Genomic DNA, 26,615 nt, shown 5'->3' with positions numbered 1-26,615 from the left:
TTGAGCACACTGCGCTCCCAGCAGCCCCTCGGGGAGGGTCACCATGCTCATTTACACCAGGGTTGCCTGGCAGCAGCACTATTAGCATTTGGGGCTGGATGGTTCTTTGTGGCGTGGGCTGTCCTGTGAATTGCCGGCTGTTTAGGAGCATCCCTGGCCTCCCCTGCCCCTAGATGCTGGTAGCACCATCCCCCAGTTGTGACAAACAGAAACGCCTGACATAGCCGCTTGTCTCCTGGGGCCAACTCACCCCTCATTGAGAGCCGCTGGTTTACAGTGAGCAAAGCGAGCATTTACATGACCATTTACATGACATGTGACAGAGCCGGGGCATGAGGCTCCGGAGGGGGAGGCGGTGTTTGTCAGTTGGCTCTCTCATCTACCAGCCATGGAACCAGCTTCATTTCTACACATAAACATGCACACAACAATCTCTGCCCTCAAGGTCCTTAATCACTCATATCAAAGCCCTCACGCCTGGAGCAGGTGCTGGCATGCTCATGGGCACTTACATTTGGAGACATTTCCCAGGAAATTCACTTGAGCTGAGCCTGACACAGTCAGTGTGTAGTCGTGTGTGGCTGCTGCTGTTTGTGTACCGGTTAATAATGGCAGATTTTGTAATCAAAGAAAACACGTTAATTTCAAGAGAAACATCAAAAGTGCTTTATTCAAAGTAATGTCCATTGCTAGCTACACATTTCCACCATCTTGCAGGTAATTTGTGGATACCGTCCCAATAGAACTTTCCTTGTTTTGAGGCAAACCATTCAGAGACCCAATTTTCCATTTCTTCGTATGTTTTGAAATGCTGCTCAGATAGTGCGTGTGCCATCGATCGGAACAAGTGGTAATCTGAAGGAGCAAGGTCTGGTGAATACGGCGGGTGGGTTAATACTTCCCAGACAAGATTTCTTAATGTGTCTTTCACTGGTTTTGAAGTGTGTGATGGTGTGTCATCATGAAGCAAAATTACCTTGCTGTGTCTTCTGGCACATTCTGGTCGTTTCACGATCAAAGCTTGGTTCAAATTGATTATTTGTTGTCGGTAGCTATCAGTATTAATGGTTTCACCTGGTTTTAGAAGCTCATAATACACCATACCTTCCTGATCCCACCAAACGCAGAACATTGTCTTCTTTCCAAAGCCATTTGGCCTTGCAGTCCATGTTGATGGTTGACCTGGATCAACCCATGATTTTGTGCATTTGGGATTCTCGAAATAAATCCCTTTCATTGCCAGACACAGTTCGATGCAAAAAAGACTTCCTTTCGTGCCACTGAAGCAATATTTAATGATGACTTTTTGGTTTTCCATTTGTCTTTCGTTCAGTTGATGTGGCACCCATTTTCCTTCCTTTAAAACCTTTCCCATTGCTTGTAAATGATTGGAAATCGTTTGTTGAGCAACGTTTAATCTTTCTGCAAGTTGTTTTTGAGTCTGACACACATCTTCATCCAATAATGCTTGTAATTGTTGGTCTTCAAACTTTTTCTGTTGACCTGGACGTTCTTTGTCTTGCACATCGAAATCATTACTTTGAAAGCGCTTAAACTAGCATTCACAAATATCTTAAGATGGAACATGTTCACCATAAGCTTCCCAAAGTATACAATAACTTTTTCTTCAAAATAAAGTAATGAATTAAAACTTCCCGCAAATGCTCTTTTTTTTTTGGCATGAAATTCAACATTTTTAAGAGTAAAAATATCTATGATGTTAACACCTTCAGAAAATTTGACATATGAAGTTTTGAAGCTTGTTGTCAATACAACAAAATAGCAAACATATCAAATCACATATATGTCAACATATGTGTAACTCCATCTATTGAAAATAATCCTCATTAACTGGTACACCTAGTAAGCTGCACTGGGGCAGGAACCTGGAATCGGAGCTGTCTGGGACCAGTGCCCAGGTGCTTTCCACTAGAGCAGTGGTTCTCAACCTTGGCTGCTCATTAGAATCACCTGGGAATCTTTTTAAAATCCTGATTTCTGGGCCTCATCCTCCGGAAATTCTGTTTCTTTGTGATGGGGTGGGGCCCAACCATTCTCTGATTATTACTTGGTCTAAAGTAAATGATGATGACACTTCAGTGAAACGAGGAAAGTGAAAGAGGCCTGGACGTCTGCGCTCTGGTAGGAAAACACATGAGAGAGACGACATACTGCCTCCAGCCCTTGAGAGAGCCACTGAGGGTCCGCTGAGAGTTACTTCTCTCTCTAGCTGTCACCCTATTTGCAGCCAACAGAAGAGGGGAGCACCTGGCCCAACCTGCTGGCTACGCCATCACCCCAGGTTCTAGGGGTGACTGCATCTGGGGCCAAAGATTAAGACCACCTGTAACTTACCTGCTGTGTGACCTTGCAGAACTACTCTGTGCCTACATCCTCTTCTATAGAAGGTGGTGTGGTGACAGGTAGAATAATGGCTCCCAAAGATGTCTACATCCTAATGCCTAGAACCTGTGAATACTTTAGGTCCCAAGCAAAAAGAAACCAATGTTGCAGATACAATTAAGGTTCTAATCAGCAGACTTTAAAATAATGGGATTATCCTGTGTTATCCAGGGGGGTCCCATGTAATCATAGAGTCCTTAAAAGTGGGGGGGGGGGGTGGGGAGAACCAGCACGATGTCAATGTCTGTGTCCTCATTACTTCTGGCTTTGAAGACAGAAAAAGACCCAGCAGGGCATGTGGGTGGCTCTAGATCAGGGGTCCTCAAACTTTTTAAACAGGGGGCCTGTTCACTGTCCCTCAGACCGTTGGAGGGCCGGACTATAGTTTTTAAAAAAAAACTGTGAACAAATTCCTATGCACACTGCACATATCTTATTTTGAAGTAAAAAAACAAAACGGGAACAAATACAATATTTGTATTTGCATGTGGCCCGCGGGCCGTAGTTTGAGGACCCCTGCTCTAGATCACTGGTTCTCAACCTTCCTAATGCCGAGACCCTTTAATACAGTTCCTCATGTTGTGGTGACCCCCCAACCATAAAATTATTTTCGTTGCTACTTCATAACTGTAATTTTGCTACTGTTATGAATCGTAATGTAAATATCTGATATGCAGGATGTATTTTCATTGTTACAAATTGAACAGAATTAAAGCATAGTGATTAATCACAAAAATAATATGTAATTATATATGTGTTTTCCGATGGCCTTAGGCGACCCCTGTGAAAGGGTTGTTCGACCCTCAAAGGGGTCTCAACCCACAGGTTGGCGACCCACAGGTTGAGATCTGCTGCTCTAGATGCTGGAAAAGGCCTCCAGAAGGAATTAGCCCTGCCAGTTGATGCGTGGATTTTAGCCCAGTGAGGCCCACACTTGACTTCTGACCTCCAGAACTGTGAGGTAACAAATTTGTGTTGTTTTAAGCCACAGTTTGTGATAATTTGCTATGGCAGAAATAGGAAACTATAATAGAGGCACCTAACTCATTGAGTCAATGTAAGAACTAGTGAGATACTATTTATAAGGGCTGAGCAAAGCCCACAAAGCATCACCGTTATGTTTTGTGACTGTATGACTCAGCGTCAGAGTCAGGTGTAGCCCCAGGCAGCTCAGGCCTGCAGTCAGCTTGCTGAGCATTGCTCTGAAGGGGGAAATGCCAGGGAAAGGAAAGGACAATAAATTTCACTTTGTACGCTACACCTGCAAAGTCGTTCACCCTTTGCAAAGCCTTTCTGAACCTCTGTTCCATTTAAGCAGCGTGCAGATGAACTCCGGAATGTGCTCACTGCCAGCCTCCCCGACAATACCCTGGGGAGCCTGTTCCTGAATGCAGTGAGCTCACCTCTGGGCCTGACCGTGTGGCCATCATACAAGGGAGACACACATTTAGCCTCTCCTCTGAAATCTCCAGAAAAGGGAAATTGATATGCTTCCTTTTGGGACTAGGATCTCAAAAACTCTCAAAATCAGTTTATCAATTCCCGAGGGATGTGAGGTCCTATCTAGTCCAGAGGTCTGTACACTTTTTCTCTCAAGTGTCAGAGAGTAGATACTTCTGCCTTTGAGGGCCATCCCCTCTTGCAGCTCTTCAACTCTGCTGGTGTAGTGTGCAGAGTTCATGATGAGGCCCTGCATTAAAAACTCAAAAGGAATAGAAAATGTATTCATAATTAATTGTGAAACGCCAGTCACCCAGCTTCCTGAGCTTTTGTGAGCAGCTGGCTAAAGACCTCCACTGCAGACCTACCACCTTTACCTCTGCTCCCCCCACAAGAGTGAATGGCCAACGGAATGTGCTCCCCAAACCAGGAGGGTGTGACCAACTTCCAAAGAGCACAGAGCTCTCCTCCTGCCTTACTGTCAAACATGGCCAAGCTGGTCCCATTAACGCCGTTGGAGAAGATGAGCCCTCACTTAATGAGATGCATTCTCTCGGTGGGCTCCCACTCCGCCGTCAGGGTGCCTGGTCTGACCCATGGAACAAGGTTTGGGTTGGCCCCGTTGCAGGCAGGGAACGAGCAACCACAAGCAAGAAGGCACAATTAAGTCCTTTTTACAGTCCCTCTCCAGCAAGGTACCAGAAAAGATGGCCTTTGCTTAAAAGAGCCCATTATGCAAACTTCTGAACTTTGAGAAGAAAAATAATAATATGGAGATGATCTTTTGGCACCAAATGCCTTACTGTGAGAAAAAGATAAGCCTTCTTCATAATAAACTTCTTAAAACAGATGCCAATCCAACGCATCAACAGCTAACAGCTCTGGCCAACTGTGTGTAATAAATAATTTCGAGATAGACCTCTGATAAACCCTTAAAGAAAGAGCTAAAAGCTTGGAATTTTAACAGAAAATGTTCATTTGGCCTGTAGACTGAGCCTCCCCTACCTGCCCACCCCCGACAAGGGTTCAGAATGAAAGGTTTCCTGGTTACTCTGTCCAGGAGGCACTTTAGACTGAGCTTGGGGACAGCAGGCCTTTATCTTTTCTCTCTTTCCCTCAGTGCCTGGCAGGTAGTGGGGTCTCAACAAATGAATGCATTTTTGAATTAATTTCTATGCCATAGCAATTTGAATGTTATTGTTGATGTGCTCAAACAAATCTTATCTTCCTGAAATGCAAATTGAATGTCATTCCCTTGCTGAAAACCCTCTGAGGCTTCCTTAGAATAAAGTCCAAACTCTACCCTACCCTATAAGGCCTGGCAGTGCCTGGCCCCCTAATTTTTCATCTTCCCCCAAAGTACATTTTATATCTTCACTGTGAGTTTGGATTCACCTCCCATGGCTTCCTTGGCGAGAATGGCATTTATCTGATACGTGCCACTCTGGCTTTCAAGACCCAGGGACAGGACTCTCTACCTTGACCTCAGTTGTCTGCTGGCAACCAGGACAGGCTGTGCAAAACCCAAGTCTGGTCACATCACTCTTCAGCCTAAAATCCTGTAACGTCACCAGAGGGGTATCATGTCTGCGCTCATTGCTTAGCACATGCGTCACGTTTCCTCGCTGGTGGAATTCACTTCCTGTCTCCTGCAGGAGCCCCACTCAGCCACTTCTCTGGGATGTCTCAGGCTCCTTAGTCTGTTCCTCCTCCCCAGAACCCTCCGGCCCCAGCCACCTCCCTGTCACCTGGCGAACTCCTCCTCATTCCTGAGCGCTTGCTTTGATGCCTCATCCTCCGGAAGGCTGCTTCTGGCCTTGCCCTGTCCCTTGGGGGTGTAGCTGTCTTCTCACAAATCCTTGTCCCCAGCTAGATCATGAACTTTACAAGGACAGGGACAGGATCTCTTGCTGTGGTGCCCCAGAAACGAACACAGACCTTTTGTCTATTTAAGCCAGACAAGGGTTTGAGTAAATAAGTCACGCCATATTTTCAGATCCTCGAAGAGGCCAGGCCTGTGCTGATGCCTGCAGCATGGCACCTGGGTCTGTCCTGTGCTCACTGGAGGACCCTGAGCAACACTTCTGGCCTTGACCCACTAGATGCCAGTAGCACCACTCTCCCCAGTGTGACAACCAAAAATGTCTCCAGACATTGCCAGATGTCCCCTGGAAGGCACATCACCCCACTGACAAGCCCTGACATCAGGGGTTCCTGAGAGGGAAGGACAGCATTCCTGTCTTCAGACTTCCCATCAGGCCCACTTCCAAATGTCATCCCTCAGCAAGGCCTGCCTGGACCACGCAGCCCCTCCTGTCACTCTGTATCGTTAAGCAGCTGTATTTTTATTTCTAGAGCTAGCACTTATAACTGCCTGACACATTATATTCATAATGTCTGTTACTGACAGAGTTCCACGAAGCAGTAAGTTGGTGATTCTTCACTGTTGTGTCCCCTGTGCCCTGAAATGTAGCTGGCACAAGTTAGGCACCCCCTCAGCATCTGCTGGATCAATCAATCTGGTGGTTGACTAGATCCCACCTGATAGGGTTGCTGGGTGTGTGCTGACCCTGAAGTGTATGCCTCCTTTGGCGGCCCCAAGTTGCCTCTCTGTAAGTGTCGTTCCATTTCCCTCAGTTCCCTCAGCTGGTAAAGCTTGTGCTCCTCCATGCCTTTCTATTTATCCTGGAATTTTGCGCACAGATTCTCCCAGTTTCAAATCTATAGAGATGAAGCGATCTGCTCTGTTTAAACAGTAAGCAGTGGGCTGGCCAGACTGAGATGGGTGATCCATCCTCAGCAGCTCCCCAGCCTCAGTGAGGACTTTGGTCCATTTGTTTTTATATCCCACCACAGGGACTCAGGGCTCTGACCTGCTCAAGAGGAGTTCAGTCCCCATTAGGACATTATTCCTCAGCTATCTAGTGGGAAGGCCAAAACTGGCCTCATAGGGCCCCCTGGTCCACGTCAGCTTCTCCCCCCACTTGTCTAGGCCATTCAGAGAGCTTCACCATGGTGACCCACCCTAGTTACCAAACCTTCTCTTGCCAAAGTGCTGCGGGCATCTCTGGATGGGGAGAAGGCTCGATTTCCAACTGCATCATCCTTTGACACTGGCCTCACCGCCCTAGTGCTTGAACCTAGAATCTTACCCAGTCTTTGGTGATTGGTTTAATGAGCTTCTGGTCCCCACATCCAACTTTACACATTATCTCATAATTTTTTTTCATCATTTTCTGACTTCAAACCCCAGAGTGTTAATTTCCACAAGAGGAGGAGGACAGCCTCTTTCTATCTTTGCTTTTGCTCCCCTCTCCTGGTCTATGCCCCAAACAAACTCCTCCTTCCCTCCCCTGTTCATTTCTTACCAAGTGAAAAAAATCTTTATGCCGATTGATGAATACAAATAGATGAGGAGTGAGTGCTGGGGGATAGGATTTGTGCTTGCAGATCTGGTCCCAGAGGGTTTGGCCATAATACCCATTATTACGTGATAGCAAAAAACATCAGCAATGTATTTTCAGTAGTTATTTGTAAATTCAGAGGGTTAGATAAATGCATCTAAAGGCTCTTGCAGTTCTGATGTATTGTGATGCTTCGGCACCTTGGAGAAAAAATTCCAAGTCATTTGAAAAAAAAGCCACGCTGAAGCAGATTTATTTGGTTGTAGTAAGAACACTAAAGCAAAAATAAAGGGAAAACTGACCATCACACGTTTATTCACTCCATGAACATGTGGCAGGTCCAGCCTGTGGGCAGGTGCCTTGGATGCAAGGCCCAGCGCCAGGAGGACAAAGTCGAGGGAGGGACACAGGTTCTTCCACCTGCCAACATTCAAGTTAAACCTCTTGTTAGCTAATGACGTTTAGAAAAATATGTCACCATCAACCTGAGTGAGGAAGCAGCTTTGCCTAGTGGACCAAATAAATAATCAGCCAGGAGCACCTCCGCGATAATACAAGCATGCAGCTGCCTCTGCGATGTCGCTGAACTGCATGCCTCAGTTTCACCGGCTGCACCTGGCAGATAAGGCCAGGCTGCTAAATGCAGTGCTGGGAAATGTGGGGAGCCCAAGTGGAAAGAGTATGATGGAGATGCTCGGGGGCACTGGGGTGGGGACAGGCTGCGGCCAAACCCCGAATTATTGTTTTCTGAAGTGAGTCAGAAGACAGTTTGTTCATTTGTTTATCAAATTCTGTTTTTCCACATTTCAATTTTTAAGAGTTTGTGTCAAAAGAGACATTGGAAAGTAGTTAACTTCAGACATTCGCTTAGATTCAAGCAGTTGATTGAGGGGAAATAAGAACTTTGATTTTCTATTAAGTGTTAGAAACTCCTATGTATATTAGGTTGATGTTGTCCCCATTCCCAGCGATGAATAAATTGCACATATGGGTTCTATTAACTCATGGTTCTCAACTTGGCTTCACAGCAGAAACACCTGGAGAGTTTCATAAACATGCTGATGCCTGGTCCTACTCCAAGACACTCTAATTTAAGGTATGGAGAGCAAGTTGGCCTTCAGAGGCTTTAAAATTCCCCAGATGATTTCATCATGCAGCAAAGTTTGAGAACCATAAATAACTTACTTATAATCAGCTAGAAGCCCAGTGCACGAAATTCATGCATGGGTAGAGTCCCTAGACCTAGCCAGTGATTAGGGCCGACCAGGTTCCTCCTCCTTCCCTTGCCACCTGTGCACCACCATCACATGGTCCCTCCGGCCCCCGCCTCCTCCCCTCAGCACCCTGCCACAGCCACTGGTCGTCCAGCATGTTTCACACCACCCCCTGGTAGTCAGCACACGTCATATTGCATATTAGCCTTTTATATATAGAGAGAAGGCAGAATATAATCTAATAAGGCGGGAGAGTGGTTCTCCTGTCCCCAGGCCAGCCTCCTCCTATGAGACACCTTGTCCCCTGTACCAGCTCAGATCTTCTGAAGATGCTTTTATCTCCAGCCTAAAAGCTTGGTTTCTGAGAAGTCAGCAAACACTCAGTCACTGGCATTCAACAGTCATCCAAAGTCTAGACAGGAAGGAGCAAAGCAGCCAGGGACAAAGGTGCCCGGCTCTCGGGAGCCATTAATGGAACAAAAACAAAGGCAGTTTTGAAGAAATGGATTGGACACAGAGGGTTTTCAAATGGTGTACAGGACACCTGGAGAAGTAGTACCTTTGGTTCAAAGGTGCTATTTGGGTTGTAATGGAATTGGTTCAAAGGCTACTCTCACTGAGGCAAATTAATGAATCAAGCGGGCCGCAGTGATGTTAACACTTAAGAGCCTGTTTTAGACTCGGGGTTCTCAAATGTCGGGGAGCGTTGGAATTACCTGGGAGGCTTGTGAACACCCAGAATGGGGGCCCGAGTTTCTTATCCAGCAGGTCTGAGGTGGGGGCCCGAGAATGGGCATTTCTTACAAGTCCCCAGATTCTGATGCTGGTGTGGGGGTTTAGATGAGTCCCTTCTATGAAGTGGCACCTGGTGCTACTAACATCTAACCGTGTAACTGCTGGCTGATGCCCAGCAGCTGCTTTCACTTTCACCTCCATTTCACTTGCAGGAGCTCCTGTCTGAGGCGAGGGCTCCCGATTCCAGCACACTCAGTGGCTGCACTGGGCGCTACCCTGCCGCACCCACTTACGAACCACAGCAGCGCAGGAGACGACACGGCCATCTCACCCTCATTCTGAGGATGATAACACGGAGACAGAGAATTGAGGAACTCGCCAAAGGTGACACAGTGTTAGGGCAAACCATGAAACAACCGATATTCACCCTTTTTTCACTTATAAAAATGGCAATTTCATAGGTTTCTCTGATGGGAGAGTTGAGATTCTAACCTCAGTAGGTCGGATTCCAAAGCCCGAGCTTTACCTCAAGTTCTGTGTCTCCTCCGAGCCAGGGCTCTTTCCTGGGCCATGTGTGTCATTACCTGATGGGACCATGATATTACTGGAAATTAAGATCCTAGGTGTGAAGCCATCCTCTCCTACGCATGGACTGGCTACCTGCCCTCAGGCAGCCATGCCTATTACTGAGAGCCTCTCAAAATGAAATTGTACTGATGACATGGTGATGTAGGTGATAACAACACCCACCCCAGGCCCCTTGGGGGCTCAGTGAGAGTCCATCACATGAGATTCCCTGCCAACATCTTACGTGAGCTTGGAGATGGAAATGGGAGACATTAGGTAGTGGCTCACTTGAGGATCAGAGGTTCTGTAAAGCAAGGTGTCAGAGTCACCCAACCCTCTGGACAGCCCAGGCAGGGTTGCCACCACCCATTTCTGATTGCCAAAGGAGCAGAGTTCAATGGGAGGGGGCAGCAGTGAGGGCTCCTCTAGAACAGTGATTCTCAGCTGGGCCATTTTGCCCTGTGGAACAATTGGCAATATCTAGAGATGTTTTTTATTGCCAAGACTGAAATGGGGATGCTATTTCCATCTAGGCTAGCTGCGCTTCTAAACACCATGCACCACACAGGCCAGACCCCCTACCACAGAATTACGCAGCCCAAAGTGTCGATAATGCTGAGGCTAGGGACCCTGCACCAGAATAGTATCACGTATGGCTGGGTATTTCCTGTAGCACCATCGTTTCTGGTTGTGTTACCCATGAGCCAGGTTTTGGGGTCCCTCTGCCAACTCTATAAGCTATCTGCACCCTTTCATAACTCCTTTCCTTTGTACATTAGTTGAGAGGATTTTGTTGACTACCACCAAGAATTCCAACTAAGAAAGATGGCCACGGGGAAGACCAGGCTAGAGGATGGAGAGGATGCAGGTTATCCTTACTGCAAGGGCTGGGGGAGCATCCCAAGCTCAGCTCCATCCAGGCGATGCCTGCATCATCCATGTGCAACATGGAAATCACTGTATCTGGGTTAGTCACCTAAATAACTCTCTAATCGGGGTAAATCTACACCTCCCCATTGTCTTAAAATTCCTAACAGCATGGTTCATGTATTTCTGTACGACAGCAGCATTTTTCACCTTGATTGTATTTTCCACCTAGTTATCTTGGAGCCACATATGGGTTAGAATTAGGGCAGAGCCATATGAGTGAAAAAACACACAACAACACAGGCGCAACAATACCCTCTGTCTGCCAGGTGTAACACTCTTAACCACAAAGTCAAAACTTGTGCAAACAATGGCTCAAATAAGAGCAAACTGTATCTCAGAAAATGCAAATATTCAGAAGGAGGCAATGAAATCCTGCTCCGTGCTGAAGCCAAGAACACAGGTGGCTCCAGTTACCAGTGCTGTAATTGAGAATGATAACAGAATCAAGCTCATTCTATGAACATCAAATGAGATGATCATTAGGTATTCAGCATGGAGCCTTGGCACGTTGTAAATGTTCAATAAATGTTAACACCAACATTAGTAACAATAATATATCTTGGGAACCACTTTGGCCCTCAGCTAACGTAGTGGTAAAGACAAGACAATAAACCATTTCACAGGCTTACGCATGTAGAACTCAGAGTTCTTAGGCACTTACTAGGTGCTCAATAAATGTTAGTTTGCCCTCTCCTTTCACGAGCTCCTTTCTTCTCCCACCCAAATCTGACAGTCCCAGTTCTCTATACGTCTCTCGCCTTGGATAACAGCTCAAGGAGAAGGTCTCCTGCCCATGACTCCTGCCCACTCCCAGGCCCTGCTTCCAGATTACCTCTTACCCCCTGCTGAGCCCAGCCAGACCTTCTGCCACCTGCCTAACCGACTGTCTCCCATGCCACTGCTGTCCTCCCATCTTGACAAATTTGCAGGCAGCAGATTATAGTCACAGTGTGAGGGAATCATTACCACCTGCTAATATTTTTATAGAATTTCATAAACTTGGTCATTCATGAATCCTTTACAGTACTTTATTCCAATGAAGAGTTCACAAATCACTCAAATGCTGGCAAAATGCATAATAATGAGTAATATTTCAGGAGGCTTTGCATTAATATGTCAGCTTCCAATACTGCAAGAGCTAAATTATTTTGCCAGGTGCCACTTCAGGTCAGCAGCTTGGAAAGCCCTTTGGGGAGCTGGGGTAGGGAGAGGGGGCAGGTGGCATTCGGTCAAGGAAAAGAATGGTATTTGAAAAGAAATAGATCATTTAACCAGTGAAGCACTCTTCCCAGCCTCAGTAAGTGGAGGTCCTGGGAAAGAGGCCTGGGAATTTGCAGAGTTTAGTTGTGGGTAAAATAAGAAGTGTTTCTTAGTGATTGAAAATGCAGGGCTTCGGAGGTGGAGAGAAACGGACATGGATCCCAGACTCAATACACACCAGCTGGGAGACCTTGAAAAAGTTATTTAACAGTTATTTGCTCATCCATAAAATGGGGTTAGCATCTACTTCTTAAGTCTCTTGTGGGAAATGGATTAAATAAGAGAACGTATATGAAGTGTTTAGCACAGTATCAGCCATGCAGTGTTCAATGAACAGCGGCTTTAATGAGGATCCAGGAGGGGGCTAGGACAAATTTATCCCAGATTACTTCTCGCCCGCAGTTCCCTCGGCTGAGTTCAGAGACTTTCTTGTTGGAGTTGGGACCTGTTAACACAATCGCAAGGCCTTGCATGTGAGCAGCATTTTACTGTAAAATAAACATTGGAGCAATTACAATGGCAACCCAATTGGCCCACATGCTCTCTGCTTGTTAAACTTGCAAGAGGGGAAACTAAAATGTAGAAATTCAATTCAGTTCTTTGAAGAAGCATGTTTGCTACCAACCACAATGACCACCACGCACACGATGGATCTCACTGTACTAGTAAGATAGCAAATTATTTCTAAACAGGCACTTGGAAGGGACCAGAATGGCAACATTCTAACACTCAGAGTATATTAACAAGGGAGTAACCTGGTTCTCATTAAATCTAGAAAGAGAACCAAGCACAGAGCAATAAAGGACCTTCCCCAGCAAGGACCTGGAGAAAACAGAAGAAAGACTGAATTAAAGAGTGAGAGGTGGGGGATGTGGCATTGGAACTGGACTCTTGGGAGGCTAGTGAGGAGTACCAGCCGCACTGTACTCTTGTGAGACACTGCTCTCCCACCAAGCATCGGCGGCCTCCCCTGGGCAGGCGCGGCTCTGTGCCGCAGGTAAACAAGCCACACAACGAGCCAGGCCTGGCTTCCTGGCATATCGCTTGCACACACTGATGAGAAATTTAAGTCAGTGCACTTTGAAACAAAGCCTAGGCACTGAAATGAAAGCCACAGGGCGGCAGGAAACCTGGGGTGTTTGGTTTCCCAGCATATTCCCCTACCACCTTGGAGGGAGCTCCTCACCCTATAGATACCTAATAAAATGCACATAGACAGAGTAAGTGGACCAATCAATAAATTATGAAACTGTCAAAAACCCCTCACGATTACTCAAGGCAAGTCCATACTTGATACAGGCAGACTGGGCTACCACTCAGAGTCCTCGGAGTTTGCCTTTACCTTCCTTTGCCTGTCACAGACCGCATTAGCCTCTCACTCATCTAGGAAGAATAGACAGTGCTTACTATGTTTCTGGCACTGTTCTCAATGCTTACCATTAAAATGTTATAAGATCAGTATTATTATTATTCCCATTTTACAGATGAGAAAGTTGAGGCAGACACCCTGCCCTCGTTCCCACAGCTAGTCCATAACAGCCATGATTTGAATGCAGCCAGTGTGGCTGCATGCAAAACTGTATTTTTAACTGCTATGATATTATATGGCTTCACTTTAAGGAAGAATATGAGAAGTTCCAAGCTTGAGATTAGGCTCCATTTTACCAGCTGATTAACAATTACTAGTTAATAAAAACTGATAATTTCATCTTTTACCATCCTTAGAGGTGCTAGGACTATCCCCACTTTATGGATGAGTCACAAGATCAGAGAGGGTAAGTGGATTGTCTAAGATCACACAGCTCAGTAAGCAGCAGTGCTGAGACTTGAACAACAATTTTCTGGGGCCCTTGTTATTAATCACTATTATCACCTAGATATTGCTTAGATAGAAATAAAATCACCTAAATTTTTAAAAAGTGCTGGGCTTTTATTCAATCCTCTCCCCGTGCCTCTGTGAACATTAGAAAGTGGAGGCCTTCTTCTGTAGACACGCCCGTACTGCAGTGCAGCTCTCGGTTAGTGAGCCACGGGCTGGGTCAGGCCTTTCTCATTCCTCAGCCATCCCCTTGTGCAGTGGAATCCCTGCACAGGCACACGTGACAGCCACACATTCACCAATGTGAAGGACAGAGGGAAGGGACCCATCATGATTCAGAAATTCTCCTTACAGAAGCCTTTAACTGGCACTTCGGCAACATCCAAGCCAAGGACTTTCTCATTACTCCCTACCAATCCTTGAGTGTTGGCGTTGGAGTTCTTTTCCCTGCCCTGGGACTGCCCCATGGGGACTTCCTCATGTCTGTGGAGACCAAGGTCATGGCCCCCTAAGGAGATGTCCACACTGAGGCGGGTTCTGGCCTATGGTGCCCAGAAGCCTCTCTCTGAGTGTGGAAGGACTCCCAAAAGGGGGACTTTAATTTTTAAAACACTTGGATCCCACCAACATCAGACAGTCATGGATGCATCCAAACTCTCGCTCAGCTCTTCAAACAGCTCCGGTGGTTTCACGCCCAAACGGCATCTTTCAGCCTCTCATTCACCAGTTCTCATCCTTGGCAACGAGCCTTTCCCACTTCCTCTGGTTCACACTCGGCCTAGTTCAGGCTGCAGAACACTCCCAACAAGATCTTCATTGTTTACCTTGTACCCCTTTAACCCACAGGGAGTTCTTGAGATCCAGTTTCACCTAGGAATTTATCTCTGATACTTAAAAGAGGGCCCACCCATGCTATGATGTTTGGTTCATGTCAGGATAGAAGGAAAACCACAAGTCTGTAGTAGATGTCAACCTTCTCATGGTTGAAGACTGGAAACTGACATTAAAAACTTGTGGAACTTAACTAAAGCATTAAAAAAAAACTAATAAGGAAAAATACTAATAAGAGCAGCTATGACTTATTGCTATGAGCTTGGCTATACATTTACAAAATAATTTTATTTTATCTTCTACAGTCCTTAGAGGTGACAGTACTATCCTTTGTGGATGAGAATGAGAAGATCGGAATGGGGAAGTGAGTTGCCTGAGATCACACAGCTCAGTCAACAGACTGAGATACGAACAAAAGCTGGCTACCTCAGAGCTCTTAATCGTCATCCCTATGCTACAAAATTGTAACCTTTATTGTCTCCTTCGTTCATTGTGTCTGCCAGTTAATGGATATTCCTGTGATAGGCAAGGGGAGAGAAGAGGGCATCTCCCCTGCCTGCTGCTGGCTGGTCCTGCAGCAGCTGGACACCAGAACTGCCAGGTCACCTCTGGTACGCTCAAGACCAGTGAACTGGGAATCCTGAGGACACCAATATTTAGTTGCTATAACAACCAGATTTCCCTGAGGTGTACACTAGGACACACTGACCACCCTTTGGAGGTCTGTGACAGATGAACCCCTGCGGACACTGGCAGCATCTGCCCTTTGGCAAAGCCTTTGAGAGGGAGATCTGGGAGGTACCCTGCTCCTCCCTGGACCCGGGACCCTTGAGCACATAGCTGGGCATGAGGTCTGCTGGAGGATGGGGCTCCACAAACTCCCTTCAGGCCACCTTATTAGCCCAGCACTTTAATGCCTCCAATGCCTTCACACTAACTTCTCACTGAAACTCACAGCAATCCAGTTGAATAGGTAGCTACATGTTATTTGTACTTTATGGCTGGGACCCTGAGGACCAGTGCTTACACAATCTCCTCAAGGTCAACAGCTCATGGTGACAGAGCAGGCTAGATGCAGGATACCTGCTTCCCAGACAGAACACTGGGCTTCCCAATGCAATGTCTCGGCACCCCACGTCTTCAGAGAAGGGAGAATACAGATTTCCTGTTGATGGGAGATTGAGATGCTCTATCTGTTGTTTTGGACAAGAAAACCAGAGATGCCAAATATGGTGCTAGTAACTGGCCACCACCTCCTGACCCCTAACCCGGGAGATGTGCGTGATGGGCAACGGAGACCAAACGCAAATGTTGGCTGGGCCTCGCTTCCACTGCGCCTGGTTTTTGCTCAGCGCTGTGTCCATGGAAAGCTGTTCCTGAAAAACGCCGGGAATTCTATCTCATTGCTCAGAGAATGAGCTTCCTACTCTCAGAGGCTTGGGTCCATAACAGGCTATGAGCATAGACTGTTCTGGGGTGTGGTGGAGAAGGGGTGGCATTGACCTCCAGCCTGTATAAGATGCACCCCAATATCTGGGTGCAACCACGTTGGTCTCTGTGTCCTGAATGGGTTTCAACTTCTGAATGGGTATCCTTTCACCAATAGCTTTTTATTCCCTCTATAAAAGTAATTTAAGTACATTATAGAAAAAATAGAAAACTGAAAGGGAAAATCAGCAACACGCAAAGGCAATCATCAACACTTCAATTTTTCTTGGGTCACGTGGCTTCACAAATGCACACCCACCATGGTCGGTACCGGTACAAATACCTGATCTGTAATGAGGATGTCTTATGTGTTTGTGTGTCTGTATCCCTTCGATGTCTTGAATCTCTCCCATATAAGTAAAACTTCTTCAAAAATATTTAAAATGGTTATATACAAATTCCTTGCAAAATTGTGCCTAATTTAACTACCCTGTTGTTAAATATTTAGCCCTTGATTCCATGTAAGGATCATGCAGGGCTATAACATCAGTGTATAAAGGCCTAACTAAATTTTTCCCAATTTCCTTAGAATGGATTCCTAGAAGTTAAATGATCAGGTCTAGGGGTTTGCACCTTTTACTTCTTGAGAAAGCCAAAGCTGCACTAAGAGTTCTGACCTCCCCTGAGGTTCCCCCATGAACCCTCTTCTTGCTTTCCAGTGCCCCAAATCTCACGCAGGACTGGGGGCCCCATTGGTGTAAGATAGGGGCTCCCACTGTTGCCCTATTGGGGTGCAACACTACTCAGATGCCACAGAAACACAAAATCACACAGCCCTGGCCTGGTGAAGCCCAGGAATAATGAGCTCAGCGGGAAGCAAACGATCATTGACAACCACCGCTCTTCATGCAGGATGGGCACTCGAGGGCTACTCACCTGATAAGTAGCAATCGCTTCTCTGTCCAAGGTCCGTGTCACGGAGACACTGCCCGTGTTCTCATTGATTCTGAAAATCCCTTTAGGCTCTTGATCCACTCCCTTTCCAGTGAGCCGGAACTTGGACCCTTCCGGTCTGTCACTATCGACTACCTGGTCAGGGAGACAGAGTGACATTTAAGACTCTGGCGCAGAGAGAGCACATTACAAACACACCTCAGTGACCCAGCCACTAATCACAGGTGCAACACAGAGGTGCCTGGTGAACAACGGAGTAAAGCAGCATCACCAAAAATAGCATCACTGCTTAACACTTCCCATCCTGACGTGCAAATCTTTGCGGTGACACAGAGTGATGGATCCAGGAGGGAAATAACTCCAGCAAGTTCAAGGCTGGACATTTATATTATTTTTAACTCCCAAGAAACATTTCTTTTTTTTTTTTCCTGCAAGCAAGACCAAATAGGTGATGGGAAAAACAACGACAAGAGATGACATTTGTTCGACAACACTGTCCTGGGCAGGCAAAGATCGAGGTGCTAGGTATTTACATATGTCTTTACCTGCCCCATTGGTTCTACCAGATACTAGGCATAGTGCTGAGCAAGCATTTTACACACATTTTAAAAAACCTCACAACGATGCTGGGGTCAGGGACATTATTATTCGCACTTAATGGATGGAACCACGGAGACACAGAAATTAAGTAAGCTGGCCATGGTTATGGCTATCCTATCTAATAAAAGAGTAATATGCAAATTGACCATCACTCCAACACACAAGATGGCCAGCAGGGGAGGGCAGTTGTGGGCGATCAGGCCAGCACAGGAGGGCAGTTGGGAGGGACCAGGCCTGCAAAGGAGGGCAGTTTGGGGGGATTAGGTCTGCAGGGGAGGGCAGTTGGGGGAACCAGGCCTGCAGGGGAGGGCAGTTGGGGGGGACCAGGCCTGCAGGGGAGGACAGTTGGGGGGAACCAGGCCTCCAGGGGAGGACAGTTAGGGGCGACTAGGTTGGCAGGGGAGGGAAGTTAGGGGAAATCAGGCCAGCAGGGGAGCAGTTTGGCATCGACCAGGCTGGCAGGGGAGTGGTTAGGGGGTGATCAGGCTGGCAGGCAGAAGCTGTTAGGGGCAGTCAGGCAGGCAGGCGAGTGGTTGGGAGTCAGCAGTCCTAAACTGGCAGTCACACATCCCTCAAGGTGTCCCAGATTGGAGAGGGTGCAGGCTGGGCTGAGGGACAAACCCTCCCACCCTGTGCATGAATTTCATGCACTAGGCCTCTAGTTAGAGATAAAGGTGGGATTCAGAACCCGGTCTCCATGTCTCTAGAAACATTGCTATGAAACACTGTCATCTCTGAACTTATTTTAAGATAATTCCCTACAGGTTGTTAGCCTGGCTTTGACACTTGAAGAATAAATTCAGAAGATAAAGATGGATGAAGGTATTTTCAGGCAGAGATAATGGGACAGATAGAGCAGCAGGCAGGTGAGAGAGAGGCTAGAAAATCTCAGAAACTATGTCACTACATAGTGGTTTGAGTAGAGGTGAGGTTGAGAGGTAATTAGGAACCAAATTATATTTTGTTTTCTTTATGGCATTTGAAGGTGCCCAACTAAAGAGAAATTATTATTTGCAAAAATCAGTTCTAGAGTTTTCCCAAGTATTCATCTGTTTCATGTCACTTTGTCATCAATATCTGCAAATATAAATTTAAGTCAGGAGAACAATAGACATTTGGAACACATATATAAAAGCTTGATACTGGATAGGTACAATCAATTTACAAATGAACAGGCACCTATTGGAACTTAGTCAACTGTGCCTGGAGGGTTTGGGTGAAATCTGCCTGAAATGTGCCTTATATGGAATTAGCCTCCCTCCCACCAGGCCAGTTCTGTGGCCACCAAGCCTGCAATTCCACTGGGTGGCACGAGGTGGCAGTGGTGCCTAAGGCAGTGTGACCCTCATGGCAAAGTTCCTCTGCCATGATAGTTGAGTAAGAGCATGACCCAGTTCTATCTATATGACAATGGGGTGTTTTCCTGATTTAAAGTATTCTTTATTAAATACACTGGGAGTTTTGATATAACACCAATGACCTCTGTTTGCATTTTAAGGTAACAGAAAATATCTGAACCAAGATTAAAAGTAAAGTATGATGGAAATAATTCTGATGAAAAGAATTATATTAGTCATTGCTTGGTTTGATTTAATCCAGCTGACATTCTCCCCCCAACCCACTCCCTGCTGCTTAGACGCTCCATGGGGTCAACAGTCACAGCATATTGGGCTCACCACTGGATCTCAGGGCCTGGCTCAGTGCCTGGACTATAGCAGGAACCAAGGCCAACATCTGTTTAATGAAGAGCACCACTGTTCAGACAAACATATGTCCCAGTCCTAGCTCAGCCAATGAGCCACCGTGTGCCCTTGGACATCGTACTTTCTCTTTTGATTTCCTCATCTTATTCCCCAGGTTGATGGGGATTTAATGAGATAGTGTGTGCAAAGTACAGACCTAAGCACGTGGAAGGGGCTCTATAAATAGTAGCCAATGACTGCAATACTGATAGCAACAATCATAAACTCATGCCACTGTTAGTAATGGGTAAGATCACACCTCTAGGCATAAAAAGTATGTTAGCCATAATATTTTATGAAAATCTCTAAGGGAACAAATTTCCTCTTCACAAACCTCTCTGACTTGAAAAAAAGAAGGAGCAGCTGAGCAAACACACTCTTCTTTGTCACTCCATGTTTACTGTCGTTCCCCTCCCTGTCTTACCACTCAGCCCAAATGTGGTTAAAACCTTTGCCTCTCGCTCTCCTAAGCACACCCGGGAGGCCGGTCCTCTCCAAAAGGCCGCATTGCCCAGGACAATCTGATGGGAAGTAAACAAGGGACACCTGCAAGCTCTGGAGCTGCCCTGCTTCCCAAGAACAGACTCCTGGCCCCATGTATCCACTAGGCATGGCCCATGGTGAGCTCCTGCCAGGGGCAGCCTGCTGACTCTATTCTCCTTTCCTGACCCTCCCCTGCTCTGCAAAGGTTGGAGGACAGCATCCCATACCTTTTAATAGAAATAAGGTAGTAGATGGTCCTGAAAGCTCTCTTGGGGCAAATATTGCTGCCCTCCCATTTCTCCACCTGCCAATCAGCACAGAGATGAATTCTCCACTCAGAAATTCTCTGGGGCAGCTTTTCTCCTGCTGTCAGGTCCAGGTTATTTCCTTGTTCGCAGAGGGCTTGGCCCACTTGACCTTCCAGAAGTAGGGTCTTGCAGAGAGGATTTTGTTTAATAAGCACTGGCTGCTTGATTTAAATGACATATTCCCCGGGAAAGGAGCAAGTCCCCACTGTAAGCACCTCTGCTAGGCACTATGCATCTTCTCTCTCAATAATTTTGTTTTTAAAGGCTTGGATTTTAACACATCTGTTGAAGCACCTGGTCCTCAGAGCTGTGTCCACAGCCACACCAGGTACAGTGCCCAGACTGACTGGGCCATAAGTGTCCCCCAGCACAGGGAAGTGGGAGCCCCATTGTCCCTAGAAAAATGCCTCAGATGTGCTTCCTAGACCAGCATGGGCATCAACTGGGAACTTGATAGAAATGCAGATTCTTAGGCTCTGCCCAGACCTAAATCAAAACCCCAGGGGCAGGGCCTGGCAATCTACGTTGAACCAGCCTTCTGGGCGATTCTGAGGCACACCCGAGTCTGAAGACCACTGATTAAGATTTTATCACTATCCACACTTATAACTGCTGCTGATTTCCACTGCTACCATTTGGATCCTTCTGCTGAAAGAAGGCTGGGTCTGTTTGCTATCTTCATCCCAGACCTATTTTAAACATCTAACACTAGTAGCAATTCTTTTAAAAACCTGTGTTCTAGAACACCAGCAAAGCGGAGCTGGTACTTCCCCAAGTCCAACATCTCTATGTGTCAAAGGCATCTCAGGAATTGAAGGAATCTTGGAGAAGAAAGCATGGGAGAGGGCATCACTTCCCAGGGAGAAGATTCTGGAATTCCCCCTCTCCCCCACCTCTCTGGCTTCCTGGTTCCTAGGTGGGGCTTGAGAGGGACCCCAGTCCACTTCAGCTCACTTAGCTGGGAGACAGGAGGTGTGCAGTGGCCACAAACCCGAAGAGGTGCTTAGCCACACATGGACGCTATTCCATGCAAGTCAAGTGGGTTTCCAGACAGTCCTTATTACACTATGATAAACTCCTGAGAACTGTCCAGGTGCTACGCACAGCTATGCCTCAGGGCTGTGGTCCTTTTGTTATTGTTGAATGTGACAAAATGTAAGAGATCCAGTGCACTCCTGGCCAGAACGAATCCTACAGCTGCTGTTAACACCCATTATACCACCTAGCAGAGCTCCACAATTAGCTGGGCTTTCCTATTATTCTTTGTAATTCAAACTTTCTTTCACAGTGGGATTTTTTCCCTTTATCCTCTGAGTTGGAATGGAAAAAATAGCTAATAATGAGAAAAAGCTTGGATCATGGGCACGTAAATAGCACACAGGAGTCTTGCTGCATACCTGGGTAAAGTGACTCCCAGATGCCCTTGGGGAGGCCAGCAGACCAGCTGTGTCCACGGCATGGCCCAACTGGGACGAGAGACCTGTGCACTGAGCGAGGAGTGCGAAGCACTGAGGCCTGGATCAGTAGCTGTGTGATTTGAGTTTCAAAGGACATTCTCGCTGCATACTTCTTATAGAATGTTCCGTATTATGGACGAAGCCAAGGCCCCTTTGAGTCTCCTCATTAAGTCCTGTTCTCACCTCTATTCCCAGCTGCAAGTAACCACTGACACCAGATTATAGATGTTGTTAAGGTATTCTATGAATTTATATATATATATATACATATGTACTCATAGAATATACAGCAATTTTAAATATTTTCACATAAATAGGATCATTCTGTGAAAATTATTCTATAACTAGAGGCCCAGTGCATGAAATTCATGCACTGGGTGGGGGGTGGCCCTCAGTTAGACATCCCTCTCGCAGTCTGGGGCTCTTACAGTCCGGAACCCCTCGCTACTCTTACCATCTGCCTACCTGCAGTGGAGGCGGGAGAGGCTCCCTCCACCACTGCTGGGCTCACCAGCCGTGAGCCTGGCTTCTGGCTGAGTGGTGCTCCTCCTGTGGGAGTGCACTGACCACCAGGGGGAAGCTCCTGTGTTGGCTGTCTGGCCCCTGGTGGTCAGTGTGCATCATAGCGACTGGTCGTTCCACTGTTGGGTCGATTTGCATATTATGCTTTTATTATATAGGATATTTTTCTATTCAATGTGCTTTTTTTTTGGTTTTTTTTTAAAGATATATTTTATTGATTTTTTACAGAGAGGAAGAGAGAGAGATAGAGAGTTAGAAACATCGATGGGAGAGAAACACCGATCAGCTGCCTCCTGCACATCTCCCACTGGGGATGTGCCCACAACCCAGGTACATGCCCTTGACCGGAATCGAACCTGGGACCCCTCAGTCCGCAGGCCGACGCTCTATCCACTGAGCCAAACCGGTTTCGGCTATTCAATGTGTTTGATGTATTTATATATCCATCCCAACTTGGGGGGAAATAATTTTACATTTATAGAAACATTGCCTAAGTAGTAGAGTATTTATATATGTCTTTCCCATATACCTTAATCCAATTTTCCCTGATGTTAACATCTTACATAACCATGGAATATTGGTCACAGTTGAAAATTTAACACGGATACATGACTATTAACCAGCCTCTAGATTTTACGTACTCAAATTTTACCAGTTTTTCTATTTCTATCCTTTTTCTGATCCAAAATCCAATCCAGAACCTCACATTACCTTTAGTCAGCGTGGGTTTTAATCGTCTATTCTGATGCCCCTGTGTGGGTTCAGACTTTTCTGTAACTGTAGTGACATGAGCTATTTTTCCCGCTGGAAAACACATTTAATACATCAAAATGCCATGGTCACTAGGTTCTATGAGTCACAGCCCCACCCTCTGCAATCTCCAGTTTCTGAGCCTTAACTAAGATTTCCACTAGAGATTTTTTACTGTTTTGTTCTCCGTGCTTAAAACAGTGCCTTGAACACAGTAAGATTTCAATAAATATTTGCTTACTAAGTCAGTAAATGTTATAATAGTCTCCTAATTGGCCTCCATGTTTCTGATGTCTCTCTTTTCACCTCCTTTCCTATTTATGGTTAATCTACGATGTAGATCAGATCTGAGACAGTCCCCAGGTTAAATATGTCAAGGGCTCCCAGGGTGAAGTCCCAGGTACTCCCTGGCTGGGTCTCCCCCGGCTTCTTCAACTCCAACTTTTTGCCACAACCAAGCACAGACTTTCAGAACTTTGCCCACTTTTTCCAGACCTTTGTCTCTGGTCTCCCCTCCTCCTGTCTGTTGGAGACCCCTGCTTGTCTTTCTGGACTCAGCACAGAGATTACGCACTCACTGGAGCTCCCCCTGACCCCCTGTGCCCCGCTCTGGGGAGACCAGACCCCATTCTCTGGGCTTACCCCTGCTCATCAGCGAGGTCTATTAGCGCACAGAGAGCTGGTGGCTCTTTCTGGGTGGTGGTAATTGTCCCTTGGGCTATTTATTTCTTATTCCCATTAACATTTTCTGTGTTCGAAATATAGAAGCTTTTAGTGAAGTTGTTCAACTTTATTTGCATATTTTTATGTGATCATAAAATGCTCATAAATTCACAAATTAAAATGAAAAATAAGGTCTTTCTCTTCTTTTCTTTTTTTTTTTTAATGTGGTCACTTTACCTGAGCAACATCAGTACCTTTTCATTTCTCCTTTTACAAATCCCCAAAGTTAAGTTCCCATGCAGCGATAATGCCCAGGAATTGGGATGGGGCTTAGAATCATTCCTGTCCTTGGAATCTGCAAAGTCCTGAGTGTGAAAACCTTCTCAGGAGATACTGTGCTCGCTACACAAAGCAGCTCCAACACAGACACCTGGCACTTCTTCCCTGTCACATCCAACTAAATGGATGCCTCTAATCCTCCCCTATTTAGAAAATCAGGAGACTTATTTTCAAAGGATAGAAGACTCTGCAATAGAAGACTATTGATGTGTATGATAAAAAGAATGAAAAACTAGAAAATAATTAGATCTCACCCTCAAAATTACCAAAAGGAAATGATCCCATGTGAACAGCATGGGTCTTTGGGGTGTGGCGGTAGGGGTGATATGTTTTCCCTTCACCCTTAGCGTATTTGTGGTTTCATAAAATGAGTCTATCTTCCTTACTTATACATTAAAAAAATTACTTTTTAAAATGTGTAAGGGGAATGATTGAGATTGATGGAAATACTAATTTAGAAGATGTTTTCTACTGTTAAATAGGGAACAAACCCCACGTATTGCCATCACCTATAGGTATAGAAGGTATTCGCTTTATCATTAGATTGGTTCTCTAAGGTGATCTATCAGCATTCATTCATTTTTGGCTGTGATTTAGTCCTTGACATGCCTTGAACTTGAAAACATTTAGCCATTCCGCAGTTTGGGCAGCTGTTAGACCCAAACCCTTCTCTAACCTTTATGCTGGCCAAAATACTTTCAACCACTGGGTCATGAATTAACAAAGGGAACAAAGGAAAATTCAGCGCCAGCAGTCCCAATACCCTAGTGTAGATACACTGAACCAGTGCTCACTGTATAGACCACTGGTTTTCAAACTAACCAGGGCTGGCTATGTTCACCGCCCAATTAAAATGGTTTCCACTGTCCCCTGGAGGTCACTAAAGCCCAGAGTAGGATGGTGCACTTGGGAAAGAAAATCAAACTCCAGTCATGCAAGATGAGGGCACATCTGAATCCACTATCCTTATCCTTCATCTATTAGCATTTTCACTGCACCAGTTTGCTTTTCTTTTGTATATCAGACATTTAAGATTATGCCTAAGCATAGCTTAAACTGAGTTCCATAGGATTCAATGTTAACTGTTGGGTTTGGGGATTATTGTATTATTTTCTGATAGTTTATAATTTTTGAGTATTTTCTCTAGGCTATAGGATTTCTCTTTATGTGAGTATTTCTTAATTTCTAAGTATTTACAATGTTTTAATTGTTTATTTCCAATTTATCATATAATAATGTGACTTATGAAATTTCTGTTGAGTTTTAAGAAAAATTTTATTAGTAGCCAGTGCAATATCAATTTTACCAAATGATCCATTGATACATAGAAAGAGTAGATATTCCGCAGCATTATTCACAATAGCCAAAAGGTGTAAGCAACCGAAGTGTCCAAAGATAGATGAATGGATAAACAAAATGTGGTCTATCGATATAATGGAATATTATTCAGCCTTAAAAGTGACAGATAATCTGATGTTACAGTATGGATTAACCTTCAAGATGTTATGCTAAGTGAAATAAGCCAGCCACATATAATTCCACATATTAAATTGTAATTGGCATGATGCTGTTCCTACGGTAGGAGCTTACTAGTACTTTATGTTTGTTAATGATATATACCAAAATGATACCACTATTCACTCAGTTTCTCTCCCATGACTTTTAATGCAATTTTCCTTCATGAATGCAATTTCCTCTAAAAGATGGTCTCTTTCCACTTTCTTTTTTCCATTCAAAATATTTACTGACCATTTATGAGTTCTAGAGTACTTTGAACCCTCAACAGCTCACAGTTCAATGCACTCTGTGAAGTCTGCATTATGCAACATAAAAGAGGTGCTGAAAGATGTCACAGCAGATCAGAGGAAGAGAAAGTCATCTTCGGGTCGTTCAGTCATTGTGCTTTACTTGTCTGGGCCCGAGGTCCACTCATTTCCCATCAGTATCACACTTCTGTACCCATTTATTGCTCAAGAGTAACTGGGGATCCTCATGTGTCACTTCCTGAATTTCTGGTTTCTTAATGCAGGCTGTGACTTTAACTGTCCTGTTAACTGGGTCCCTTGACTTGGCCTCTTGTTTTACTAAAAATCAAGGTGGTCCCTGAAATCTCTAGTGAAAACGCTAGATATTCTGTTTATGCTGTTTCTTCTATTTATGAATTAGACTTTGGTAGCAGGGTATAGTCACTGAGGCTTCCCTAATTATTCTGGCTCCTCTCCTTATGGGCATGTAGAACTATACTTTCCTGGCCATTTGAAGTTGGTTGTGGCCACAAGATTTGTTTTAGCCAATTAAGTGTGAAAGTGACATGTGTCACTATGGCCAATTCTGATCAAAAGCTTTAAGAGCTATGATGTGCTTAGCCAGGTTCTTTTTTGCTTTCTTCATGGTGACCGGCTATGTTTCAAATAGTGGTGACTTCCTCAACCTAAAGCCCAAAGAAAGAATGGTTATGAAGAGCAGAGCCCTCACTAACCCTCAAAGGGCATGGAGCCTAATTTAACCTTTGTAAGTTTGAAAAATTGAAATTAGGAGTTGCTTATCACACAGCAGAGCCTAACTATCCTGACTAATGCATGGAGTGCTTAGGTGAACAGGGACTGCAGCTCAGAACTCACAAACAATGTGGACTTACTGAAAGTCATGCTGCCTCTATGAGCTTCATTCCCTTCCTCTGCAAAATAAGGGAAATAATTCCTATCCCAAAAGTTAAATGATCTGGGAGATATTAAATGCTCAAGAACATAAATATGCTCAATAATG

At 45.4% G+C, this 26,615-nt stretch overlaps 1 protein-coding gene across 2 annotated transcripts in view; it reads right to left on the bottom strand.

Annotated features, from left to right (window-relative positions):
* Positions 1 to 26,615, bottom strand: part of CDH13 (cadherin 13) — a gene marked incomplete at its 3' end in the record, with an annotated part of 1,052,451 nt that overhangs the window by 475,984 nt on the left and 549,852 nt on the right. For both annotated transcript variants that reach the window (XM_081106984.1, XM_081106983.1), the window contains exon 5: positions 16,968 to 17,120. In XM_081106984.1, the coding sequence (XP_080963110.1) occupies positions 16,968 to 17,120 (153 nt within the window). The remainder of the gene's footprint in view (positions 1 to 16,967; positions 17,121 to 26,615) is intronic.

The sequence above is a fragment of the Myotis nattereri genome (genome assembly GCF_964212035.1).
Source record: "Myotis nattereri genome assembly, chromosome: 15".
In the NCBI taxonomy this organism is placed as follows: Eukaryota; Metazoa; Chordata; class Mammalia; order Chiroptera; family Vespertilionidae; genus Myotis; species Myotis nattereri.
This window is presented reverse-complemented; position numbering and strand designations above follow the sequence as displayed.